This window comes from Pongo abelii, chromosome 20 (assembly GCF_028885655.2).
Source record: "Pongo abelii isolate AG06213 chromosome 20, NHGRI_mPonAbe1-v2.0_pri, whole genome shotgun sequence".
NCBI classification, from domain to species: Eukaryota; Metazoa; Chordata; class Mammalia; order Primates; family Hominidae; genus Pongo; species Pongo abelii.
This window is the reverse complement of record NC_072005.2, coordinates 35,237,624-35,265,484: the sequence shown is the minus strand read 5'-3', so window position 1 is coordinate 35,265,484 and position 27,861 is coordinate 35,237,624. Positions and strand designations below refer to the sequence as shown.

The window sequence follows — 27,861 nt, the reverse complement described above, 5'->3', positions numbered from 1 at the left end:
AGTAAGTTTCCATTTGAAATATGTCCAATTTTGTGCTAATATTTATGTCATTTATGTCACCATATATATTATGAAAAAAAAGGTAAATACCAACAATTACTACAATTACTGTATTCTTATAAAGTAAAACAAAACAAATCTTCCTTGCTACGTAGTTACCTCGGACACAGTCCATCAGCCTGGCATTCTGTGAACCGACACAGTTAATATGTTTACAAGAAACAACTATTACTTCAAAAGAAACAAACCAAACATACCATTATATTATAAGACAATTTATCAGGCAAGGTGCTGAGTCTTTCTCGAAGGGCATTATAGTCATTATCTACCTTCTTCCTGTTGACAGAAAACACCAAATACACAAATTATTCACGATTTTTCTTTTCTCTTTTTTTTTTTTTTTTTTTTTTTGAGACAGAGTGTCGCTCCATCACCCAGGCTAAAGTGCAGTGGCGTGATCTCGGCTCACTGCACCCTCCACCTCCCAGGTTCAAGCAATTCTCCTGCCTCTGCCTCCTGAGTAGCTGGGATTACAGGTGTGCGCCACCATGCAAGGCTAGTTTTTGTATTTTCAGTAGAGAGGAGGTTTCACCATGTTGGTCAGGCTGGTCTTGAACTCCTGACCTCATGATCCGCCCACTTCAGCCTCCCGAAGTGCTGGGGTTACAGGCATGAGCCACCACACCTGGCCTCACTCAAAAGCTTTATTAAATCTCTTCTTTCGGTCAGGTGTGGTGGCTCACACCTGTTATCCCAGCACTTTGGGAGGCCTAGTAGGCCAGGTATCATAAAACAAGCTAATCAAAAACCTAATTTTAGCAAATTCAAGATTAATGTGGTTTTATTTTTACTTTTAAAATCCTGTTTTTATACAGTTTAGCAATGGCATTATTCTACTATACATTTATTGAAGAATTAAGACTCTTCAGGGACTTTGGCATTTAGAAGCAGAATACTCAAATTTTGAGAATTACTGTTTTTTAAGATACAAGACTGTCTGGACCAAATAAAATGTGAAAATTAAGGGAGATAGTAAAAGATGGCCTGATGTTTGGAGAGAAGAAGGGACTCAAGATGAAAAAAGAAGAGATTTATTTATTTTAAGACAGAGTCTCTCTCTGTTGCCCAGGCTGGAGTGCAGTGGCATAATCTCAGCTCACTGCAACCTCCATCTCCTGGGTTCAAGTGATTCCCCTGCCTTAGCCTCCTGAGTAGCTGAGACTACAGACGCATGCCACCACGCCCAGCTAATTTTTGTATCTTCCATAGAGATTAGGTTTCTTCACCATGTTGGCCAGGCTGGTCTCGAACTCCTGGCTTCAAGCGATCCCCCCACCGCAGCCTCCCAAAGTGTTGGGATTACAGGCATAAGCCACCACACCTGGCCGAAAGAAGAGATTTAATAAAGCTTTTGAGTGAATAGATACTGGCTGTGAAGTTGAAATCACGAACATGAAATTTGATCAGATGCTTTAGTCCTCATCAGAAAACCTTAGGCTGAAAAATGCATCATCAGCTCTTCAATTATTCATAATAATGTGATTAAGGTAAGAGAGAATCAACTGGGGGTAGAAGAAATTAAGTAGAGATGATACAAAAGGCGTTTCAATTTGGCTTAGGAGTCTGTTTCTTGTTACATCAAACAGAGCTACCAAATAAGTAATTTCAAACAACCAAAAGGTGTATGTAACTCTGTAGGGGCAGAGATGATCGTATTTCCATGCTATGGGCCTTAGTCAGCTCTTAACACCTGCTGGAAATGAACAGCCCTTCTTTTTGAGTAATACCAGGCAGCAGCCTATGCCAAGATGCCTGTTTTCAAACTTTCTCTGGAGATTGGGTTTCCTAAGGGTTCCCCCTGCTAAGATACAGGCTGCAAGCAAAACTACAGTGCTGAATTTTTTTAAGCAGAAGGATGTTGTCAGTTTTTTAAAATAACAGAAACAAAAATTCACCAACTCAGCAAGTAATTTAAAAGAACATGTAGACATTGTCAAATTGAAATCAGGATAAACTGCAATGTAGGTAACAACTCTCCAGATAATATAAATGACTGCACTATAAACAACACAGAATTGGTTTCAGCTTACTGCTTAGTTCCCTGAAGCAAAAGTAGCATATTAATAAAAAAAAAAATTAGCTCAGTCTTAAGATCTTAAGGAATTTCACATATATATTATTTTACATAACCTATAATAAATGTCACTTATCAGCATTTTTCTCTTACAGAAGACAAAGTAGAAGGAAGATGGAAAAACCACATAGCAAGAAGCCAGATCTCCTCTATCAAGATGAGGTAAGCAATGAGTTTAACCTACCTAGGTCTTCTGACCTGCATTCCTTCACAAAAGCTTTCTCATTTTCTAGTGTGCAACTGCTTTATTAACTTTCCCCAAAAAAATCCTTTTCTATAAATAAATACAAAACATGTTTTATTCTTTTGTTTAAGGCAAAAATCCTCCTCCTGGAAAATTTTTATATGGATAAAATGGCAAAAAAATTTCATGCACAAGGCTATGTACCAGAAAGAACATGGCTTTGAAGTCAGACCAGAGAGTGAATCCCAAGCTCTACATGCAATTTACACAAATTCACCTTAGTCTTAGTAACTTCAATGGCAAAATTGGACTAATACTTATCTCACAGGTTCAACACAATTAAATATAAAGGGTCTAACACACTGCCCAGCATGGAGCAACTACTATTTTGGTTCCAAAACTCAAAACTCATTTTTTCCATGAAGCATCAAAAAACATCAATTCCAAAATTTCAAGAAAGACTATTACCTACAAGATTTCACTAACCAATTTGATACAAATAGTATAACTTGCTGAAAGACAGTACAGCTGAATGTAACCATTCAGGGGCTTTGGAAACAGGACTGGTGTGAGCAATCGATGGGAGAATGTCTCCATAGGACTGACTGATACAGTGACTAGACAGTCAACACTCACTATTAATAACATAACAGCTTATTTATGTTTCAGATAAGTAATTCCGCAAATGCTCAAGGACTAAATACACCAGCCTAGATATCTAAATGTTTCTATGAATATTAAGAAGCTAGTATTAAAGTTACCATTCAATAAGTCTTATTTTGGTAACAATGCTTAGGAGAAAAAAAAAAAAACTTCCTCACAAAACATCTCTTTTGTACATTAAAAGAACAGTAGGTTCAACAACAGGTAATACCAGAGATCAACGTCAATATTTCAAGTCAAATATAATCAGTTTTCAACTTATTAATAATTCTCTCTAGAACAAAAATGCGGACATACTGGAGAGCAGTTTAAGATTAGAGTTGCTATTTATAAATTTTGAATTATTTTCTAAAAATACAAAAGTAGAAGATCACTTAAAATGCAGCCCATGCAGAAATCCTTTATGAAGGGAGGCCAGGAGGAGTCAAGCAATGTCTCTGGAAGAAACTACAGCTTGAGGAACCCTCTCTCTCTAAAGGCTACATTCGTGGAAATGTTCAGGGTTTAGTCAAACAGTGATCTCCAAATAGTATCTCTATTATTTCAGGCTTAAATAATCCTGTTAAAGATCACAAAGCCTATGCAACAGAAAATAGAAAAGTTATGCTAAGAACTAATGCATTACTGAGGTAAGTCTGGGGTCTTTATTTATAATAAAATTTGAACAGATTTTTTTTTCTATTTTAATAATTAGAAATATGTCATTAATTTTTGGACACAGGAGTCACTATAGTAATCAAAAATGGCAATTGCTTAAAATAATTTTTCTTCAAATGGAAAACAAAACCCAGATAGAGTTAAGAAACACCTCTCCAGCCTACTTACTTACAATAGCTAGACCTGCTTCTTTGGCTTCAACATAATGGATTCTTATAGATCAGGTTCCGCCTTCAACTCTTAATTTTAAATTTTTTTCCAATATCCTCATGCAACATTCCTTATAGAAAACAAGAACTAAAAGCATAGGTATAAGGCATGTAAGAAACTTTAACCACTTTCTTCTGAATCTTGCTAATCATGTGCAATATGCCTTTTGAGAGTATCTTTTAAGGAAATTAAAAAAAAAAAATAGGCAGCAGCGATGAAGACCATTAACACAACCACAAGTTAGTCTTACCCTTAAAGGATTAAGATCAAGACAGACCCCATGGGAAACAGCTCATTTGCATAAAATTGTAGAAAGTAAGAGAGAAATCAAGTTAAATGAGGGATATGCTCAAGTATTTAGGGGTGAAATACACAGATGTCCACAACTTAATTTGAAATTCATCAGAAAAAAATGGATTAACAGATTAGAGTATAGACAGATAGGTGATCAAGATTCACTCTTCCGTATGTTTGAAATTTGTCATAATAGAATATTTTTAAACGGACGAGGAAATATGAAAGGGATCAACATTTTTAATCCTCTTAAAAGTGACTGACAAAAATAAAAATCTCTATTAAAAAAAAGTCTACATCCTTTGAGGCCAGTGATAAAGACTCCAACCTTTAAATAATAAAAAAGGGAGATAAAACTTAAATCAGGTTGAAACAATAAGACTTTGCTAATTTTACTTTAAAGTAGGAAGTTAAAATAGCAAATACTAACATTGAACTTTTTTTTTTTTTTTGAGACAGAGTCTCACTCTTTCACCCAGGCTAGAGTGCCATGGCGTGATCTTGGCTCACTGCAACCTCCACCTCCCAGGTTCAAGCAATTCTCCTGCCTCAGCCTCCTGAGTAGCTGAGATTATAGGCACGCACCACCACACCCGCCTAATTTTTGTATTTTTAGTAGAGACGGGATTTCACCATGTTGGTCAGGCTGGTCTCGAACTCCTGACCTCGTGATCCACCCGCTTCGGCCTCCCTAAGTGCTGGGATTACAGGCGTGAGCCACCACGCCCGGCCCAGTTTTTTTTTGTTTTGTTTTGTTTTTAAAGAAAAAAATAGTCTATCATTCTCTTTTCCTCTACCTAACATCCTAAACAGAGAAGCAGAAAATACTGTGAAATGCCTGACAGGGGGAAAAAGGAAAAAAAATTCTATATAAGTGTTAACATCTGAGTTAACTTGGGACAGAGTTAAATTTTTATTTTTTAATTTAACAAACAATAAAAACCGAAGATTCTGGAATATATACAAGTAAATATATAACCTTCTTTAGAAATAATTTTTAGTCCATCATACCCACCCTACAACTTCCCATTAAGCATCCAAAAAAGCCTTGTTTCAATTGAATCCACCATTTACTGAGCAGCTGCTCTACAACAAGCCTATGGCATATGCTGCAGGGATCATCACTCACACATAGCATGCCTTTCTGATTGTTTGTTGATTGTTTTGCAATGCATCTTTGTCAAAGATCCACTAGCTTGAAGGATGCCTGGCTTTTCACCTCTAATATCAAGAAAATAGAGGAATATTAAGTTTGGGCATGGATGCTATATAGATAAAGAGATGTCCTCCAGTTACTAAAGCAAGAAATAATGATTTTTTTCAAAGTATCCTTTTAAACAATCTAAACAAATTGATAAAGTTACATTTTATTTAAAAATTCTTGAAAAAGGGATCTATATTGTTATGCTTTATGCAATTTGGTGGGAAAAGGAACACTCCTCATGGAAAATTTAAATGTACTTGAATTAAATCAATAGCATTAGACTTTTTTTCTAAATGGTCATGGCAAAATATTTAGTAATTTCAATTGATATAAGTAACTGAAATGTACCACAAAATTTAGGCAGAATGGTGGTATATTCCTTTTTTATAATTCTATTATACCAAAGAATTTATGTCATCAGAAGATGCTGATGAAATAATCTATGTTCTTTATATTTTATGAGTCCATCAGAAAACTTTACTATTAGACATAGATACCAAGATTAACCTACATATAAAAACATAATTTTTCAAGTCAATGAAACAAAATTATCTAAAGAGAGATGCAGCTAACATTCTATCTACTAGATTTCTTCAATTTAACTTTTCAACAATGAGAAAACAGAGTGCAATGGATATACATAGTAAGCCTGGACAGAAAAATCTGTTCTACTGTTCTCTCTACAACAACCATACACATGTGTTTGAAGACTTGTCAGTTATCACAGGTGCCCGTTTCTTCATTCATTACTATCTTTTGCTCTAAGAAAATGAGATGTGAATTCAAAGCAAAAAACCTTAAAAATTATGTAAAAACACATTCATCTAAGTTTGAAAGAAATATCCTAAAGTGCCTAGTTAATTTTTACTGATGAGTTTATACGTAATTTTTGTTCTTTTTATTTTCCAAATTTTCTATAACTAATATAACTTCCTATTACAAATCAAAGGACCTTTTAGAAAAGGTGTGATGAGTTTATAGCTGACTTAAGCTTTGAAAGTTTATGCAAATTTCTACTTAAATCTTACCATAATTCATAGGTTTTGCTACTTTACACTTTCTATATTTTCTTTCTAAAGCATATTTTAGAAAAAAGTAATTTTGTGGGTTTTCTTAATTACAGTAGCAATTTAAAAACCCTTTTAGGTCACTGATCCCTATGAGAAACTAGAAAAACTCTAGGCTCTTCCCTGAGAGAAAGAACTCATATTTTACATATAGTTTCAGCAGAGGCCCAATCATAGATCCCTCCGGGTTAAAGTTTCTCAAGAGGTTTTACAACAGTGAAAAATGGCAATCCTGGTTTTGAACCCACCAAATATTTAAAATCCTCAAAATTATCAATTGACTTAAAAATAAAAGAAAAATGTGAAAACCCTCACCAATTTGGTCATGAGTTCAATATGAATTAGTAAAAAGTAAATTATAGGCATGCCTCCATTTTTCACAGCCTACATTTCTCTCAAGTCTTACACTGATACCCACCCTAATCTGTCTTTGGTATAGTGGAATCTGGACTTACATTTCTCAAAATAAGAACAAGCACTCAGGATTATCACCAAGTGATGCGCTTCTCAGACAGGCACTGTGGTTGTTGCAATATTTACATCTTCATCCTCAAACAGGACTCTGTGCTTAAGAGTTTTATTGGATGTTACTCTTCATAAAAAAAAAAATGGAAAATGAAAAAAAGTACAAAGAAGTACAGTTTTCAAAACTAATACAGTTGAGACAAAGATAAAAAATCATGAGGTGTGCCCAAAGCAGTAAGCCCTAAGCCCTTTGCCTCAGTCAGATACTACTGGACTGGAGCTGGTCATGGGAAACTGAACCAAACCATATTGACACTGGAAACACATCGTCATCAAAGACTATTCTAGGTGATGAAATGTGATTAGGGATTTTTTTTAATAATAGTTTAAAACTCTTCAGGGGAAAAAAAACTCTCCTATAACATGTAAGTTTTCCTTTCATTTTCAAAAGTGCGTTAAAGATTAAACTAGCTGGTTGCTTCCAAAAACATGATATAAAAGCTTGAGGACTCCTACAAGTAATAAATTCTAATTACAAGTTAAAAATCATTTAACTCTTTAAAAAGAGAAGGAAAAGAAAAAAGCATTTACAGTTTGACTTCAGTCACATAAATACACATACAGAATTAAGAAGCTAGAGGGAATAAAAGGGAATGTTTTAAAAACAGGGAGAGAATTAGCTTCTCTTTACAATTATGAGTAAATTTATCTTTATTCCTTTCTTATTTCAACTTTTCCATAACTAAGCATGCATTCATTTTATATTCAAAATAACCATTTAAAAACCTAACTCAGATTTAAAAAAAAATTCTTTAAACATTCGACTTGAATCTTTTTTTTTTGCCTGTTAATTTGCTTTGAAATATTACACACACGAGTTCTAAACTCACTTAATCACTAGCGCATGTACTAACTCACACCATTTTTTAAAACTGTGCAGAAACTTAAAGAATGACAAGATTTGACATATATGATTCTTCCCCCTTATCCCTAAGACTTTCATAAACAACTACAGAAACTCCAACAACAAAAACATGCAAAATTTCCAGAAAGTTTGGAAGTTGCTCTCTGCTCCACTCAAGAAGAGGAAAAAAAGAAAAAATAACATAAAGAAAAAGCCCAAACAGAAGGCCCTCTACAAAACAGTGACTGAAAACTTTGTAGTCAGTAAAATATGGACTCTGAAAAACACAGTTTACAAATCTACCTAACACTGTAGAACAAAGTCATCAGCTTTTACAAGTTTTAAAGGTATGCAGATCAATATTTCACATATTATACATAATAAAATAAATTTTATATAGCATGTGAAGGCAACTCAAGAAAACAGTTTCAGGTATTCATATGAAATATACTGTAAACCATGGCATTGTTACAACGAAATAGTTCAGTGCTTCTGTGCACAAGGAATGCCTCAAAAACATGAGACATATAGACAGATATACAATGTGTGCATAAAACAGTTATCTCCATCCCGACTGATTGATAGGAAAGAGTAGCTCCAACAGGAGAAAAAAAAAAAAAGAGAGAGAGAGAGAAAATCAAATCTTCACCTGAGATTTTTACCTATACAGGTATGCTTTCTTAGTTATTTCCTACCATATACTTTATAAATTCTAACAGAAGCTAGTTACTCTTTTCCTCTGAACAATTATTTTTGCCCAGTTTCCTTTGAAAAATAAAAAAATGTCAAGTATTTGCTTTAGACTCTCCCAAAACTCACATGCCAAAGTGTTTTGGAACTTTTATGTCTAAATTTAAAGTATTCTTTCCAAAATTAAACATCTGAACAAAGTATTTTCTATATTTAAGTCTGCTTCATGTAATTTCAAAGATACCTTTACCAAAAATCCTTTTAAAACAAAGGAAGCAAGGCAATAAATTTTTTACAACTCACATGCATACGATTTACGATTGTAAGTAATGCCTAACATAAAGATGATCTGCCAGGCATCACATGTACTATTTCATTTCATTCTCACCAGTCAACATAAAGGACGGAGACTTCCTTTTTGTGTGTGTAGGACCTATTCAATAAAGTCATTGCAGTGCATTAAAAATGACCATTAATTCTTTTTCACGCCTCCTCTCAACAGGTGGGTGTTATCTTCCCACCTTGTGAATCTGCGCTGGCCCTTCCTTTGACCAACATAACGTGGCCTTGCAGCTTCCATTCTTGCTCCTCTGAGATGCCCACAGAAAGTAAGCTGGACAAAAGAGCACATAGAAGCAGAGGCTCAACCAACAGCACTAACCACCAGACTTGAGGGTGAGGCCATTCTGGACAACACAGCTGACCTGGCCACCAACTGGCTGCAACCAAAGCAGTGAGCCCAGACAAGTAGCAGAAGAACCACACAGGTGAGCCCAGCTTAATATGCACACCCACTGAATCATGTGCAAGTAAATGGTGGTTGTTTCAAGCCACTAAGTTTTGCAGTAATTTTACTAAGGAGCAATAAAATAACAGATATATCATCTTAGAAAGGATATATTTTGAGTTATAGAGCTATACTCTCAGTGATGTAGCAATTATTTATTTAAAAAAAAAATAGTTCCAGGTCTCATTTAGTAATCCTAAAAGTTAAATGTCTGACACACAGCGAAATGTATGGAATGAGGTAAAGAGGAACTGTTAGTTAATGATACACGGTAGGTATAGTATTAAATGAACAGGTACAATCTGATTTCATTTTTGTCCAAAAGGATGGGAGCCGTATATAAACATGTAGATGAATACACACACACAACACACACACATACATATACAAACACTTACATTATGCAAACCATTTCTGAAAAGATTTATGAGAAATTGGTTAAAAACTGCTGCTTCCAGGAAACAGAACTGAGGGGCCGGGTGCGGTGGCTCACGCCTGTAATCCTAGCACTTTAGGAGGCCGAGGAGGGTGCATTGCCTGAGCTCAGGAGTTTGAGACCAGCCTGGGCAACACGGTGAAACCCCGTTTCTACTAAAATACTAAAAAAATTAACCGGGCATGGCAGCATGCGCCTGTAATCTCAGCTACTTGGGAGGCTGAGGCAGGAGAATAGCTTGAACCCGGGAGGCAGAAGTTGCAGTGAGCCAAAACCATACCATTGCACTCTAGCCTGGATGACAGAGTGAGACTCCATCTCAAAAAAAAAAAAAAAAAAAAGTAAACAGAACTGAGAATTACGGGACAAAGTTAGGAGCAACCTATACATCATTTACATCCTTTCATACCTCCTAAATTTTGAATCATGTAAATGTATTGTCTAATTAAATATTTTTTATTTAAATTTTAAAAAGTTAATATACAGTCTTTCTTGTCTCTTAAAGATATATACTGAAATATTTCCAGATGGAATGATATGGCTTAGATTCATTTCAAAATTGGAGGTGGGATAGGCAAAATAGTTTTTATTAAAAAGTCAAAAAAGAACAGATGTTGGCAGGACTGCAGAGAAAAGGAATGCTTTTACACTGTTAGTGGGAATGTCCAGCCACTGTGGACAGCAATTTGGAGATTTCTCAAAGAACTAAACTGAACAACCATTCAACCCAGCAATCCATTACTGAATATAGACCACTCCAAAAAAAAAAGCATTCTGCCAAAAAGATACATGCACCTGTATGTTCACTACCACACTGTTCAAATAGCAAAGACATGGAATCAATCCAAGTGCCCATCAACAGTGAGCCGCATAATAAAAATGTGATACATATATACTACGGACTACTACACACCCATAAAAAAGAAGAAATATTTGCAGTAACATGGATGCAGCAGGAGGCCATTATCCTAAGCGAACTAATGCAGAAACAGAAAACCAAATACTGTATATTCTCACTTATAAGTGGGAGCTAACCACTGGGGACACATGGACATAAAGATGGGAACAATAAACACTGGGGAATACAAGAGCGGTGAGAAAGGGCAGGGGCAAGGGCTGAATAACTGCCTACTGGGTACTATGCTATCTGGGTGATGGGTTCAATTGTACCTCAAATCTCAGCATCATGCAATGCACCTTTGCAACAAACCTCTACATGTACCTCCCAAATCTAAAATAAAAGTTAAAAAAAAATTGGAGGTAGGAGTAGATGGCAAGATAAGATGTTGAAATGAAAGTTTAGAGAAAATCATCAGTTGATGATTATCAAAGCTGACTGATGAGTACATGAGGATTCACCATACTACTCTATCACCTTTCATTTGAAATTCTTCATACCAAAAAGTGATTTAAAAATATTAATGTAAAGCTGTAACAATAATTCACAGAAACCCAACTTTCTCTCCATCATGACAAAAAACAGAATGAACACTAAATATTCACAAATATTTACAAAACACTGGCTTTTTTCTTTATTTGTCTGACAATTAAAATTTTCAAAAGAGGTATATGGGCTCCTATGAATACTTATTGAGTGCCGGGCAGGGTGTTCTATAGACATGGTCTCATTTGACCTTCACTACAACCCTGTGAGTTAAGTAGCATCATCATCACTTTACAAGAAAAAACTGAGACTCTTAGCATAATTGTTCAAGGTCAAAACGCTAGTAAATGACAGGATTCAAATACAGGTCTGTGACTCCAAATGCCACGCTGTTTAAGGAAGAATTAAAAAGAAAATTACAAATAATCCACAAACAAAATAATCAGCCACTAGTGGACCAAACAGTGGGAAGTATCCTCATACTTTAAGGAGATGACAGTGTGTGGATTTCATAATACCTTATTTCCTGAGTTAGTTAAAAGGGATTATAAAGAAAAAAAGTTTGATTCAAAAACATTTTTTAAATCCTCACTAAACTGAAAACCATTATTATTAGCTCTAAAATAATGTTGTACAAATTCTCATCCATTAGGCTTGAATCTTTCCTTTTTATCTGTTATTAACTAAACAAATATTATAAATTTCTTAGTTCACCAAAGTTCTAGGATTTAAATTAATTTTCTCAAAGATTTTTTTGGGTAGATCCTGTGGTCCCAGACCATTTTCACTCCTATTTTTCTACAAATATTTTTACTCCCTGTCCTACATTTTTTTTAAACAAAAACCAATTTAGATTATTTCTGAACCTAGAATACATATACCTGTTCCTTAAAGAATCCCTTAAAAATTATACAAACAAGCATAAACATCACCAGCATAATAATGCATTTTTCAAACCATATATTTTGTTCTTCTTTATTATACTGGTGTGTACTCATAAAGAATAGGAGCTTAACAGAAATTACATTTTAGACTAGGCTAATACCAAGGGTTAAATAGGAATTAAAGCAACATGCTTTTAAAAGTAGTGTGTGAGACACCCTAAGAACGGCTCCAGCCTCTGAACTCCTGTAGTTGCTTCATATCTCCGCAAATAGCACAAAATTATCGTGATTTCCCCATTATATGTCTGACTATGAATTCTTCTATGGCAGGGTCTTTCAATTCCAAACAGCAGCACAATACTGGCATATGGTAGAAACTCAACCATTGTTTGAGGAATTAAGAGAATGCAAAAATATCATAAGAATTCCACGACTCTCCCAAACAGCAATTTCCTGGTTTTCGGGGAGATGGTGACACTTTGGTTTCAATTTTTTGATATAATGAATTGATGAATTTACTGGCCATTCAGATTTGAGCAATATACCATGTATAGATCTTCATTAAAAGCGAAGAGAAAAGTCTGTTTCCTGAACCAAACCAGAAATGATTCAGAGGAAAATGCAAATTTTAACCGGAAAAAAATAATTTTTTTAATGTATAAAGTACTATATTACTTCAAGATATGTGTAGGCAAATTTGCTAAGCTTCTACAGTTTAGAGGGTTTTAAAAAACTGAAAAGTGAAATTGAGGGTCACATGAACCTGCCATGAAGTAAATGTCACATTTCTGTCACTGCTCACTAGACTTGTGCACTACTAGAGTATTTGTAAACTAAAATGTTATATAGAAAATAACCACATATTTGGTCTTCATTTACTCAAACATTTATCAAGTGTCTATTTTGTGCCAAACACAGCAGTAGGGGCTGTGAATAAAAGGATGAAAACGTGCCCTTATCCTTAAAAAACTCTAATAAGAATCTTATAAAACAAACCAGAAGCAAGTTACCATTCACCCTTTTATGTAAACTAGCATCTGTTTCCAGTGAATACCTTTCAAATTTCCTGAACTTCTTACCAAAACCAATAGATAGAAGTCCACGCTAATAAAACTTCCTCTGGAAATTATTTGTAAAATGGGCCACTCTGACTAAATGTGCAAGGAAAAAAATTCTTTAGCCAACGACTTGTATTTCAAGTTTTAACCTGAACTGAATGTATAATGAAAGGCGAATGGTCCATTATGGAAATGTTGACACACTTACACCACCACTGGAAGCAACTACAACGATGCATTTATTGAAAATTAATGAAGTCCTGAATTTTTATTTATAAAGTGGATATTATTAGTTTTAGATTATTCTCTGCAAGCCAATAGTCAAAATTTAATAAGATGATGTGTACAGATTGCACCAATTTTCACTCTTATCCACTGCCTGCAGCCTATGTGCATTTAAACCAAAAAACATTTGATATACACTAACTATAAATTATTTCCTTGGAGATCTCTCAGGCATGAAGAAAAAGCCTCTTAAAATAAATTTAAAATATTATATGCTTGATGGTGTATAACCGAAGGTTTAATCTCACCACTAAAGGGGCAGTTACCATGATTTTTGCAATAACCCTGCAGACAATAATCAAGACAGCTCCTGTTGTTCTCTCAGTAAAATCTTCGTAAGCACAGCATGGATATATTGTAATTTGATATCTGTAAGATCAACAGCTATACCTCATGACAACTCATAATGTAAGATTTTATTCACCATTAAATCGAGCATTTTCCTCAGAAGCCAAAGGAAAGTGTGTTATTTACCAAACATGGTCCTATTAACTATAGATTAGCACATTAAAATAGATATGCTTTCTCTCTAAAAAAAAGTACAGTCAATAAAACAAGCTCTGAAAAGTAGAAAATTAGATATTTTTTTCAAACTTTGGGAAAACATTTCTGTGCCCTATTTCCATCATTATTTTAAAGTAACTGATTCCCATTATTTTTCTATTAAAATGTAAGAAATATCCCCAAAATAGAACTATGTCACATTCAAAAATGTCTCAGTCTCCATAATGATATTAATATTATTCTCAGAAAAGAAAAGAAGGCACTTAGAATAAATACAAGTAGTAACACAATGTCAGGAAATCAGAAATGTGTAATTCAGAAAAGGGTCAAAGACAATATAAATTAGTATTAAAGGCATTCAAAATGGAGACTACTAGAAGAATTCAATTACTAGTCATACATACACACACACACACAAACAGTAAACACATTATCTGAACACAAGTAGGTTACCCCATCAGTATTTCAGAAGTGTAATAAAACCATTTTTCACTCACCAATGCTGGATTCTCTCTTGGCAGTTAGTGACCACCTGTCATGAAAACAGATAACTACTCATGAAAAAACAGAGCTATACACAGAGCTACAAAAATCAGTGTATCTGAAAACTCAACATTGGCTTTACAGATTTAATAGCATCTCAGTATACATTTTTATTTGTCAAATGCAGAGAGATGTGAATGTTAGTTTTTAAGCAGCACACTTTATCATAACCCTCTAATGCAGGCTGATAACTGCAGAACAAATTACAGCTTTCTGATTCATACTTTGGTACAAAACCCGCTTCATAACTATTAGGTGACATATGATATAAGATAACTAGTATTTTGTACAATCTACAGACCTGTTTTCAATATTACATATTTCGTAGAATATGTAAACGTTATAAATAACAAGAAACCAATGTAACATCCACGTTTCGTCAGTTAAAAAAAAAAAGAAATGACAGTAGTGAAAATATTTTATTTTGTCAGTATATCTCCAAACATTTTCACCTGTAATTTTTATTCTGACACATTAAAAAATGAATTCAGTGATATTTTTCTACTACATTTTCAAGAAGAAATACTTGGGATAAGGAGATGCTCTGAACAGCTCATTTGTTCCCCAGTGAATTATGATAAAGATTGTAAGCACTTCACAGCCAGTTTAAACTATGTTTATAATACTAAAACAATGAATTTAAGTACAAAAGTTATTTGTTTTCCTTGGAGATATGTCAGTAGATTCTCAAAATGCTCAGAAAATAAGACTAGACAATAAAGAAAAATGCAATTTAAAAAAATAACACTATTTTTGAACGACAATTTAAGAATTAACACTGTTTTCAAGGTTTGCTAATTATCTACTTTAAATTACCTATTAATGAAAATTTTAAACAGCAGTCTAGAATACCATATACCATTTTAGAGACAGAGAAACTAGGTGATGAAAGCCAAAATGCTTAAGACTAGGCCATGAGAAAAAGACAGCAACATTATCTGGTTTGCAAAACACTGCTCTAGTTCACTGCTCTAAACACCAATATTGTCTCTTGTATATGCTCAGTGTTTCACCACCCCCTCCCAGCAAAAAAAAAAAAAAACACACAAGATTTTTTTTAGACCTGTCACTAAATTCCTCTATTATAACATTTAACTCCTGAAATAAATGTCCTCTTTTGGGACATTTTAAATACTAAGACAGAAATTCTGTACCAAAATACATGCTATAATCAGAAACCCAACCATACTACATATTAACTCAGCATAAAAAGTCCATTTTAGAATGAAGATCTCTCAGTAAGTATCAATCACATAGCAACACTTAATAACAGTGGCAATATATAATAGAGTACTGACTTTACATCTGGAAGAGCCAAGCTAAAACTACATCAATCCATTTCACTGTTTCTGATTTGGCAGTAATTACAAAATAGACAAATAGAATTAAATGTAAATTGAAAAAGGAAAAAAATGCTCATAAAATCCTTTTCATAAAGTTCCTATTTAACAACCCCATTAAAAGATGAGACCCAAAAACAGTCAGGATGTTTTCCAATCCCAATGCATGTGTTTCCAAGCATGAAGAGAGCCAAAAGCACAGAAAGCAAAGCCCTGCAAACCATAAGAGCAGAATGTTCATTAACCTCTACATGATAATCCTTTCATAGCTGCATATTAACTAGTTACACATTCATAATCATTTACATTATTTAAAGGACCTTAGAGGAAATCTTCTAAGCTATATCCATTAGTGACGGTGTTAAAGGTTATAGAAGATAGTCTACCTAATGTTTCCAGGAAGCCTTTTTAATTAGTAAATATGCAAATTTGGCACATATGCTTTTTATGTTTAAGAAACAAGTCACTGGTAGAATGGCATGTGTTCTTGCCATCACTCCCCATAGTCTACCCTCCACTTTGTTCCGGCCATACTTGCCCTGTTCCTTTTACTTCCCTTAAATAGTCTCCCTAGGAAGATAGACCAACAAAATCCATTTCACAATGTACAAGAGAAATTTTCACTACCAAAATGCTGCCTTACATTTTAAAGTCTTTATTAGTTACATATAGTGTTTAGAATATCAGAGACTTCAAATAAGCACTATCCAAATGTAAACTAAAGAAGTGACATTTTGGAAATCAGAAATAAGGGAAAAGATGAAAGAGGCAGATATAAAAATATATAGACTAGCCTTCTGATGGCACGTCTAGGTTATCTTTGTTTATATGATTTATGGTCCACCTACTTGCAAAAAAGATTTAAGCCCAAGCAGTTCTATTATATTTAGAGGGGTTTTTTTTTTTAGTTGTCTTCTATTTCACAGCAAGTTATTCAAAAGAAAAAATCAGTAAATTTTGGCCAGACGCAGTGGCTCACGCCTGTAATCCCAGCACTTTGGGAGGCCGAGGCGGGTGGATCACGAGGTCAGGAGATCGAGACCATCCTGGCTAACACAGTGAAACCCCATCTCTACTAAAAATACAAAAAAACGGCCGGGCATGGTGGCAGGCGCCTGTAGTCCTAGCTACTCGGGAGGCTGAGGTAGGAGAATGGCATGAACCCGGGAGGCAGAGCTTGCAGTAAGCCGAGATCGCGCCACTGCACTCCATCCTAGGCAACAGAACGAGACTCCATCTCAAAAAAAAAAAAAAAAGGAAAAAATTAGTAAATTTCTACAACTTAGAAATTTTAGAAGGTGTTATAAAAACAAATATTTTTCCCTTAGGTTAAATTATTCTAAATAATCTTATTTCTCCTGAAAGGAGACTCAGATTAATTACTTTAAGTATTAAATTTAAGAGTAACCATAAGGCAGCGAGCCTTGTTCTACAAGCAACACTTGAAAAACACAGCAAAAGAAACAAAAACATTTCATTACTTTGCTGTCCTCCACAAAAGTAAGACCACAATGGAGGAACAATACAGTTTTTTTTTATTTTTTAAACCTGCCAAAACATGCAAATAGTGCCCCTAAAGAAAAAAAACTTATTGTATTATTTTCATTTTTCTTAAAAATAGTTACTAGGCTTCAACTTTAAAATAACTGAACTAGCAAATTCTTTAATATAATGACCTCGCTTACACTCAAGAATTTATAATAAAGTATGTACCTACATAGAAGTACAGCAGTAAGTCCACAGTAAAGAAAAAGAACTATGAGCTGATTTACCACTATTTAGGAGTCTTTACCAACAACCCAGTGGCTACAAAGTCATATGGTATTCATTCTTTGCAACACAAAACTGTCTTTAACCTATAAGCAATAACAACAGGAGTATATGCCAATACTGCACGTGACAAAACAAACTGCAAAGAGTTCAATGAAGGCGGTTTAAATCTTTATTTGCAGAGGAAACCTGTATTCAGAGATGAAGTAACTTACTTAATATTACACAACTGTCCAGGAACTGGTAAGAGATGAGATCAGTTTTAAAACCAAGTCTTTCTAACAGGGATTCTATCTAATCCTAAAGTGCACAGTCCCTATAACTGGCCTGCTTCCAACCATCATGCGGCTTACTGGATAACAGCAGAAAAACACTGGTTACAGCTGCAGTCTTAAAACACTGACTGCTATTGCTGTTTCTCCTCCACTAGTTAGTTCCTCAGTCCCACACTCACGAATAAGACCTTGCCAATCATGTCAGTAAAAGCAAATTCTGTAAGCTTAAGTTCACCAGTTCACTAACATTATAATCCTGATTTCTTCCAATGCCTCCTACAGCTCCTGACCCTTTCAGATGAAACAAGTAAGTATAAACAACACATTTCCCAAGCATCATTTACTAGTATATCCGTGTATGTTTAGGTGAAGGTAGAAGGGTAATGTGCTAGCCCTACAATTACTATCACACCTCATCACATTTTTAAGACACTTATAAATTAATAGGGTTAGACACCTAGAAGGACAACGATGGACAGCCCATCCAACAATATTTTTCTGTTCATTAGTGTCCAGCTAACATACACATACATTTTGTTACCAAGGGTTAAAATAACATTTGGTAACTTTTAAGGTCCACACATTATATGGAAGACAGGAATAATAATTTCTTAGCTGTTGTTCCTCAGAAGCTGCTTTTTAAAAATTATTTTATAAAGGAGAGCAGTAACATGCAGTAAGATCTCCAGTACTTAAAATTTTTATTTGTGCTATTTATATTGGTGACAGACCACAAGAGGGCATAAACCTATGAGTTTCTAAGGCAAGTTAAATACAATGCCACACTAAAACTAGACTGGAACAGAAAGCCTAAAAGGTCAAGAGTACTTCTTCATCTTTGATACTTTTCTCAAAAATGCTTCACTTCTAAAACTTTTCTCACCATACTGCAATTTTAAATTCTTCCTGTATGGGTTAATGCATAATATAACAGTTTGGGAACTGTGCTAATCAGAGCTGTCTAAATTTATATAGTTTGCTTCTCCTGCTAGACTGTGGCTTCAAGACAGATCTTACTATTTTGGTTTTAAAGCTGCTGAGTCAAAAAGAAAATAGTATCAGTGGGAGCTGAAGCCAATGGATACTGGACATACATGTTATGTGACAGTTACTTAAAAGCTGAAAATAATTTCTTAAAAGATAGATTTGTCAAGTAGATGTATAAATATCATTACCAAAGTATACAAATAGTGTACTTTCAATAAAATTTACAAAAATTACAAATCTTTTAAGTAAACCCCTTTGCAAAGAAGGGAGGAATTGACTACAGGTTCCTAACAGAAAAAAATGCAATAAGCACTGCGATAAACTGTAATAAATTGAGTGTTGCTGTATAAAAACCACCACAGCCCGAGCAGAGTGGCTCACGCCTGTAATCTTAGCACTTTGAGGCCAAGGCCAGTAGATCTCACATGATGCCAGAGTTCAGACCAGCCTAGCCAACATGGTGAAAACCCGTCTCTACCAAAAATACAAAAATTAGCCAGGCGTGGTGGTGCATGCCTGTAATTCCAGCTACTCACGTAGCTTGAATTGCTTGAACCAAGGAGGTGGAGGTTGCAGAGAGCCGAGATCACACCACTGCACTCCAGCCTGGGAGACAGACGGAGACCCTGTCCCCAAAAATAAATAAATAAATAAATAAACCACCATAAAAGTAAAGAAAACCATTTCAATTTTAAACAAATTATGTTCTAAATATGCTGCAAAGCAAAACTGCTAATGAACGCTAAGTCCAATTATATGGAGCCACTTCTGAAAACACTTACATGTTCTTATTTAAAGTGTTAGCTAAGATGGAATCAAAAGTCTCCTTAATCTTTACCTTTATGTTTTAGCCAGATTCCTCCTACACAGGTTTCTAAGCATTTTTTCCTGTATTCCAATCTAGTCTCGTTTTACACAAATATCGGACTATGTCTAACGTGCTCTGGCAGTGTACATCTCACTCCCTTGTTGGCTTTACCTACAAACTGGGCTCTTTTTTTCTTTCAGTAATCATTACTCACTATCTTAAGTATTCTATTACAGTTTTCTCCTATTGGAAATATTTTAAGAGTGGTGACATATACATTCAGTAATATTTCTAAGAATGAAGACGTTTACACGTGTTTGGAGGGTTTTGGGGGTTACCTGAACTAGAGATCCAGGAACTCTAACTGTTCTGGCTGAAAGCTCCATGAGGTAGGGCCGTGTAGTAAACATAACATTTGCAATGAAACATATGAATATTCAAAATGTAATAAATGCCTCACCCATATCAGTTCCAGTTTTGTCAAAAATGAATATGCCATAAACTTAAGAATAACTGTGTTTTCCGTGCTTTTCAGGCTTCTGAACTGCAGATAGGAAATTGTGGCCTACATTTCTGAATCTGAAATGCTGCCTGCATCCCACCTTGCATGCCCACTGTTTCACCAGAGATGTCAATCATTTCTTCTCCATTCACACACCTTCCTCGTAGAAACCCTGCCCTTCTCCCATAAAGAACAGGTAAAGAATCCCATTTCTCCGTCTGTAGCCACAATAAAGGGAGAGGATAGATACCTGCTGCTAACTGGACCAACCTCATTTACTTTGGACATCAGAGCCTGAGGTGATTACAGATTCTGGTCTTAAAAGGAAGACCACTATAGGATCTGCACAAGCTAACCAACCATCTAAAGCAGGTGGTACAGGAAACAACATAAATGTACAAGAAAACAAAACACAGAGACCCAAAAAACTCCTACCCTTGACTCCCTCCTGACTTCTTACAGTAAATTATTTCATAATTTCCTAAGCATCTGTATGATTTGCAACTAAGAAAACTTTAGAGTAGTAAACTTGCCACACAGGTTAGGAGGAGAATGTGCCTGTGAAAGGCTCAAAGGAAACAGTCCACTGAAGAGTAAATACAAATAGAAAAAAAAAAAAAAAAACAGGAAAATATACTCCCAGGTAACAAAAAAGTCAAATTAAAGCAATCTTATTTAGCATTAATTAAAGAAGTACATTTTTATTTTAAACAAACACCACTGGCCGGGCGTGGTGGCTCACACCTGTAATCCCAGCACTTTGGGAGGCCGAGACAGGTGGATCACCTAAGATCAGGAGTTCGAGATCAGCCTGGCCAAGATGGTGAAGCCCTATCTCTACTAAAAATACAAAAAATTAGCCAGGCATTGTGGCAGGCGCCTGTAATCCCAGCTACTCAGGAGGCTGAGGCAGGAAAATCAAACCCGGGAGGCAGACGTTGCAGTGAGCCAAGGTCACGCCATTGCACTCCAGCCTGGACAATGAGAGCAAAACTCCGTCTCAAAAAAAAAAAAAAAAACCCAAAAACAAAAGAAACCACCATTGTCAGCGAGACTGTAGTAAAAATCTCAAATCACACTAAATCACACTAAATCACACTAAATCACTGCAAGTAGCTATGTAAATTCAAAACTCAGTCTAGACTTCTGTAATACCTCCAAGTAGGACAAAAAAAGCTTGTAACTCTCAGAAAGTAGAAGAGACAGATAAATACAAAAATTATCTCTTTAAAGGCACCCAAGAGCTGCCAAAGCAGTGAGGACAAGAGGGACCAAGGATTCAGAGAGGGGAGAACTGTGGAGAAGTGAGCTGATCATCTGAAGCCACTTTTTTCTCAGACAACAGGAGGCACAGGCAAGAGGCTGAGAATTATGTTGGGCCCTGAGGAGACAGCCATGGCTAGCAGAAAGAAACAAGCAGAACCTTGCGCAGTCTGACAAGGCTATATGGTAGTAAAATGAGAGCGCAGGAGAGGTCTTAAGCATACAGTTGTATGCTTTCCCTCCCATGGTATCTGTCAAATTCTGAGCTGTGAAGGCCAAAAAGATAAACTAAAACTCTGAAAAGCGGAGCTCAGGATCAAACAAACATTAGTTCAGAAGCCTCCAAGGAAATATGGTGTAGTGAGCAAAATCAAGCTTCCAGATGAAAGCCTGAAGAAACCAGAAGCAGCAGATGCCTTACTAAAACAACAACCTGGCCTTCACTCTACCCAGTATCTGCCTGGAGTAAGGTGACCAGCTCCCACTGCATCCGCTTCAGTAGAAGAAAGGACGAGCCTTTTCCAGAGGAAGTTATCACCTTCAGGAATATCTACAATCTTTAAAGACACAATCCCAGGATTTAGTCGAAAATAACTAGGATGCCAAGAAACAGGATCATATGACCAAAAGTCAAAAGAAAATATATATAAAACAGAACCAAACACACATGCAACCCAGATACTGGTGTTAACAAACATAATGATTAATATGTTCAAGGAAATAGAGGAAAAGATAAGAGGAATATATTTTAAAAATAGCAATTTTCACTAGAGAACTGAAATCTACAGGAAGAAACAAATAAAAATTCTACCACTGAAGAACCAAAAGTTAAAATAAATGGCATTAAAAGAAGATTCAACAGCAAAAATCAGGATTTTTGAACTTGACAGGTCAAAAGAAAACACCAAATTAAAGCCCAGAGATTCAAAAATAAAATATGGAAAACACAGAAAAGACCAATGAGAGACATGTGAAACACAGTGTAAGTGCAAGATCCAGAAAGAGAAGACAGAATGCAGCAGAAGCAATATTGAAAAGATCTTGAATTCTGGATTTTCTAAAACTGATATCAAAGTATCAGCCAACAGACTGAAGAAACTCCAAGAATCCCAAGCAAGAGAGGCACAAAGAAAATTTCAAGGCACAACATAGTTACCGTGATGAAAACCAAAGAAAAAGGGAAAACTTTAAGTGCAGCTGGGGGTAGGCGGAGGAGGCATAGGGGAGATTCACAGCCTTCAAAGGAGTGACAAGACTTAGAGCTAGAGCTAACTTCAACATCAATAACAGAAAGTGAAAGATAACAGTATCTTGAAATGCTGGAAAAAATAACTGAAAATCTATAGTGACATATACAGCAAATAGATCCTCCAACATGAGGGAAAAAATAACATTTTCAACAGAAACAGAATTCTGCACCAGCAGACTTTCATTAAAAGAAATACTAATGGTTTATTAAACTAGACATGTTGTTAATTAAATGTCTTATCTAAAAAATTATTAAACTAGATATTTTTATTAAATAAGTGTGATCGGTTAAAAAAAAAAAGACAGCAACAACAACAAAAAGAACTCTTCAGAGTAATATAAATGCAGAAAGAATTAAAGAGTAAAGGTACAAGATAAAAAAAAAAAAAAAGATGGGTAAAGATAAATCAATATTGACCACACAGAACAATTAAATACAGTGTTGTGGTGTTTAAAATATGTAGAATTAAAATGCGTGGGAGCAATCATGCAAGAGGTGGGCTGGATAAATGAATGCATGCTATGATCTCTAGAGACACCAGAGACTGACTTAGTGAAAAGGAATTGTAAAAAAAAAAAAAAAAAAAAACAATAGATACATATTATATTTAGTACTAAAGCATAAAGAAAGTACAGCATAAAAGTAGCAAAAAATAATGTATCACCAACAATAGGAGGAAATAACAATACAAAATGTTTGATCCAAAGGAAGGAAAAAAAAAAAGCAGAGAAAAAAGAACATAAAAGTACGTCAATTAGAACTATCATGGGGTACCATCTGACACTCCAGTAATGAGGATGGTCCTTACAGAAAACAAAAACAGCAAATGCCAAAGGTTGCCCAGTATGCAGACTGCAACCCTTGTGAATTTGTCCGGGAATGTAAAATGGTGCAGTCACGGGAGAAAGCAGTGTGGCAGTTCCTTAAAAATTAAACACAGAATTACCATATGATCCAGAAATTCCACCTCTGAGCATACACAAAAGAATCGAAAGCAGCCGGGCGCAGTGGCAGAAGCCTGTAATCCCAGCACTTTGGGAGGCCGAGGTGGGTGGATCACCCAAGGTCAGGAGTTCGAGACCAGCCTGACCAACATGGTGAAACCCCATCTCTACTAAATACAAAAAATTAGCCGGGGGTGGTGGTGCATGCCTGTAATCTCAGCTACTTGGGAGGCTGAGGCAGGAGAATCACTTGAACCTGGGAGATAGAGGTTGCAGTGAGCCGAGATTGTGCCATTGCACTCCAGCCTGGGCAACAAGAGTGAAACTCCATCTCAAAACAAACAAACAAAAAAAGAATCAAAAGCAGATACTTAAACAAAACACCCATGTTCACAGCAGCATTACTCAAAATCACCAAAAGGTAGAGGCAACCCAAGTATCCATGGATGCTAAAATAAACAAAAATGTACAATACACTGCATAATACATTCTATAATACAATAGAATATTATTCAGCCTTAAAAAGGAAGAAATTCTGATATGTGCCACACAACATGGACGAACCTTGAGACATTATGGTAAATAAAATAAGCCAGTCACAAAAGGACAAATACTATATGATTCCACTTAAAGGTACCTAGAGTAATCAAATTCATAGAGACAAAAAGTATAATAGAATGCTGATAGCCAGATCAGGAAGGGGAAGAACAGAGAGTTATTGTTTAATGAACAGAGTTTCAGTTTTGCAAGATTTAAAAAAAAAAAAAAGGCCTGGAGATGGATGATAATTATGGTTGATCAACAATGTGAATATACCCAATGCCACTGAACTGTATACTTAAAAATGATTAAAATGGGCTGGTCATGGTACCTCATGCCTATTTCCCAGCATTTTGAGAGGCCAAGGCAGGACGACCGCTTGAGGCCAGGAGTTCAAGACCACCCTGGGCAACATAGTGAGTCCCTGTCTCTACAAAAAAAAAAAATTTTTTTTTAATTAGCTAGGCACAATGGCACGCACCTGTAGTCCCAGCTACTCAGGAGACTCAGGCAGGATCACTTGAGCTCAGGGGTTCAAGGTTGCAGTGAGCTATGACCATACCACTGCACTCCAGCCTGGGTGACAAAGCAAGATGCAGTCTCTTAAAATAAAATTATTAAAATGGTAAATTTTGTTATATTTTACTACAATTTTTTAAATAAAAAATAAATACAATGTACGTCTAATAGAAAGGTGATAAAATTAAATATATCAGGAGTCCTACTACATATAATGGCTTAAAATACTCTAAATAAAAGGAAAAGATATCCAGACTGAATATTAAAACCACAACAATATGCTGTTTATAAGACACACTTTGAACCCAAAAGACTGAAGTTAAAAGATTTTTTTTTTAAAGACAGACAAAACAAACAAACAAATTTAGCTGGTGTGACCATACTAATACTAATATCCAACAAAGGAGACTTGAAGGCAAGTAGCATTACTAGAGATAAAAATATCTCAGAATGGTGAAAAGGTCAACTGACCAGGAAGTTATTACAATTTTAAATTTGTATACAATGAATAACATAGCTGTAAAATATATAAAGGTTAAAAAAAGAGAGAAAAATAAATCTATAATCCTAGTGAATATTTTAATACATATCTCAATAAATGATAGAATTAGCAGACAAAAAAATTAACAAGGACATAAAATACTGGAACAACAACATATTCAAGCAGCCTGAACTAACAGACACATACTGAACCCAAAAACTGCAGGATTAACATTTTTTTCCAAGTAAATTATGAAAAATTTACCAAGAAAAAAAAAAATTAGGTCAAAAGGCAAGACTTAAATTTCAGTTATGCAGAATGTGTACTCTGACCACACTAGAGAAACAGAAAAATAAGTAGAAAATAATGTTTAGAAACTATTTTTAAATGACTGATAAGGAAAATGTGTGCAGTACCTAAGGCAATGATTAAGAGAAAAATTTAAAGCTCAAAATGCATATCTTACAATAAGGAAAGGTTAATATTAGTAACCTCAACCATCATCTCAAAGGGCTAGAAAACTTACAGGCAAAGGAAAATCTTAAACAGGAAAAAAAAGAGAAGAAATCAATAAAGTAGAAAGCAGACTTAGAAAAGAGGAAAAAAATCAAAGGCAAAAATATAAAATATAAAATTGATAAACCCTTAAGAAGAGAAATCAAGGGAGGAAAAAACCCACAAATTAAAAATTACAGTAATTAAAAAGAAGACATCACCACCAAATCTACTGATAATAAAAAGATAACAGGATATCATGGTAACTCGGAGGGACAACAAGCTAGAAAACTTAGAAAGGACAATTCTTTGAAAATCAAATTTTCTAAAATGATACAACTAGAAACAGAAAATCTGGATAGTCTTTGAACTTTCAAAGAAATTGAGGCCATATATTAAAATCTCCATACAAAATGTCCAAGAAAAACACTGGGCCCAGACAGCTTTGTTGATGAACTCTTCCAAACATTTAAGTTAGAAACAGTACAAGCCAGGCACAGTGGCTGACTAGCCTGTAGTCCATCATTTTGGAAGCCAAGGCAGATGGATAGCTTGATCCCAGAAGTTCAAGACCAGCCTGGGCAACATAGTGAGACTCTGTCTCTACAAAAAATACAGAAAAATTAGCCAGGCATGGTGGTGCATTCCTATAGCCCCAGCTACTCGGGGAGACTGAGGCGAGAGGATCATCTGAGCCTGGGAGTTCCAGGCTGCAATGAGCCAGGATTGGCCACTGCACTCCAGCCTGGATGAGAGAGAGCGAGATTCTGTTTCAAAAAAAACAAAAACAAAACACACACACAAAAACCAATAACAATAGTGTACAAACTCTTTTATAGGATATACAAAAATGGGAGTTGTTTCATGAGACCAGCCTAATTCTGAAGCCAAATCCTTACATGGACATTACAAGAAAAGAAAATCATAGGTTTAAGATAGTGTTAATCTTTTTTTTTTTTTTTTTTGAGACCGAGTCTCACTTGCCCAAGCTGGAGTGCAGTGGCGTGATCTCAACTCACTGCAACCTCCACCTCCCGGGTTCAAGCAATTCTCATGCCTCAACCTTCCGAGTGGCTGGGATTACAGGCCCCCGCCATGACACCCAGCTTATTTTTGTATTTTTTATAGAGATGGGGTTTCACCATGTTGGCCAGGCTGATCTCAAACCCCTGACCTCACGTGATCCGCCCACCTCAGTTTTCCAAAGTGCTGGGATTACAGGTGTAAGCCACAGCACCCTGGTAGAGTTAAATCAAAAAAAAAGAAAAAAGAAAAGAAAATAAAGAATTACAGAATTTTGCCTCATGTAACAGAACAAAATACCTTAATAAAATATTATCAAATTTAACCTAGCAATATACAACAAGGTAAACACATCCTCTACAAATGGGTTTGCTGCACGAATGCAATGGCATTTGAATATTTTTAAAAAATCAAAGTAATTAACCATATTATTATCTCAAGAAACACAGAAAATACATTTCATAAAATTCAGCATCCATTCATGATAAAATTAGCAACAGGAGAAAATGTCCTTATTTTCATAAAGAGTAGCTACAAAAAGCCAACTACGAACATCTGTATGGTGAAATACTTAAAAGTGCCCTCCTGGTAGGTAAAGCCCAATGTCCTAACTTTTATTTTACATTATATTAAAAGGTTCTAGCCCACACAATAGGGCAAAAAAAAAACAAAACAACCAACCATAAAAAAAACTTAAGAACTGGAATGAATAAAACTGTCAGTATTTACAAACAACATGCCTGTATGTAACTACACAGATACTATCAGAATGTATAGACAAGTAATTAGAATTCAAATAAATTTAGGCCAGGCATAGTGGCTCACACTTGTAATCCCAGCACTTTGGGAAGCAGAGGCGGGTGGATCACTTGAGGCCTGGAGTTCGAGACCAGTCTGGCCAACACAGCAAACTCATCTCTATTTTTTAACAACAACAACAAAAAATTTTGGAACAAAGTCAGTATGTAAAAATCAAGTATGTTACCAGCAAAAAAAAAAAAAATGAATAGCAAGTAAATTACAAAAGGCAATAAAAAATATTATCTAGAAATAAATCTAACACATGAAGATTTGTATACTTTTAAAAGCTAATACTGAAAAGTTATAGAAGTAAATAAATGGATATACCATGTTCATAGATTTTAAAACTTAATATTGTAAACATCTTAATTCTCCTCAAACCAATCTTTAGATCCAGTGCACTCCAAGCAAAACCCCAGTGATGTTATTTTTTGAGTATTGGAAAGGTGATCCTAAAATATATACAAAAAAGCAAAGGGTCAGAATAGTAAAGACAATCTTGAAGAACAAA

General features: G+C 35.2%; 1 protein-coding gene across 6 annotated transcripts in view; it reads right to left on the bottom strand.

Annotated features, from left to right (window-relative positions):
• The window catches only part of URI1 (URI1 prefoldin like chaperone), a 90,279-nt gene that overhangs the window by 30,235 nt on the left and 32,183 nt on the right, over positions 1-27,861 (bottom strand). For 3 of the 6 annotated variants that reach the window (XM_054538811.2, XM_054538813.2, XM_002829012.6), the window contains exons 2-3: positions 14,308-14,342; positions 258-336 (exon numbers count right to left, since the gene is read on the bottom strand). In XM_054538811.2, the coding sequence (XP_054394786.1) occupies positions 258-336; positions 14,308-14,342 (114 nt within the window). Of the gene's footprint in view, positions 1-257; positions 337-6,868; positions 7,002-14,307; positions 14,343-27,861 lie in introns of those variants that run through there. The other 3 variants (XM_054538812.2, XM_009253110.4, XM_063719437.1) reach the window with 2 other exon arrangements.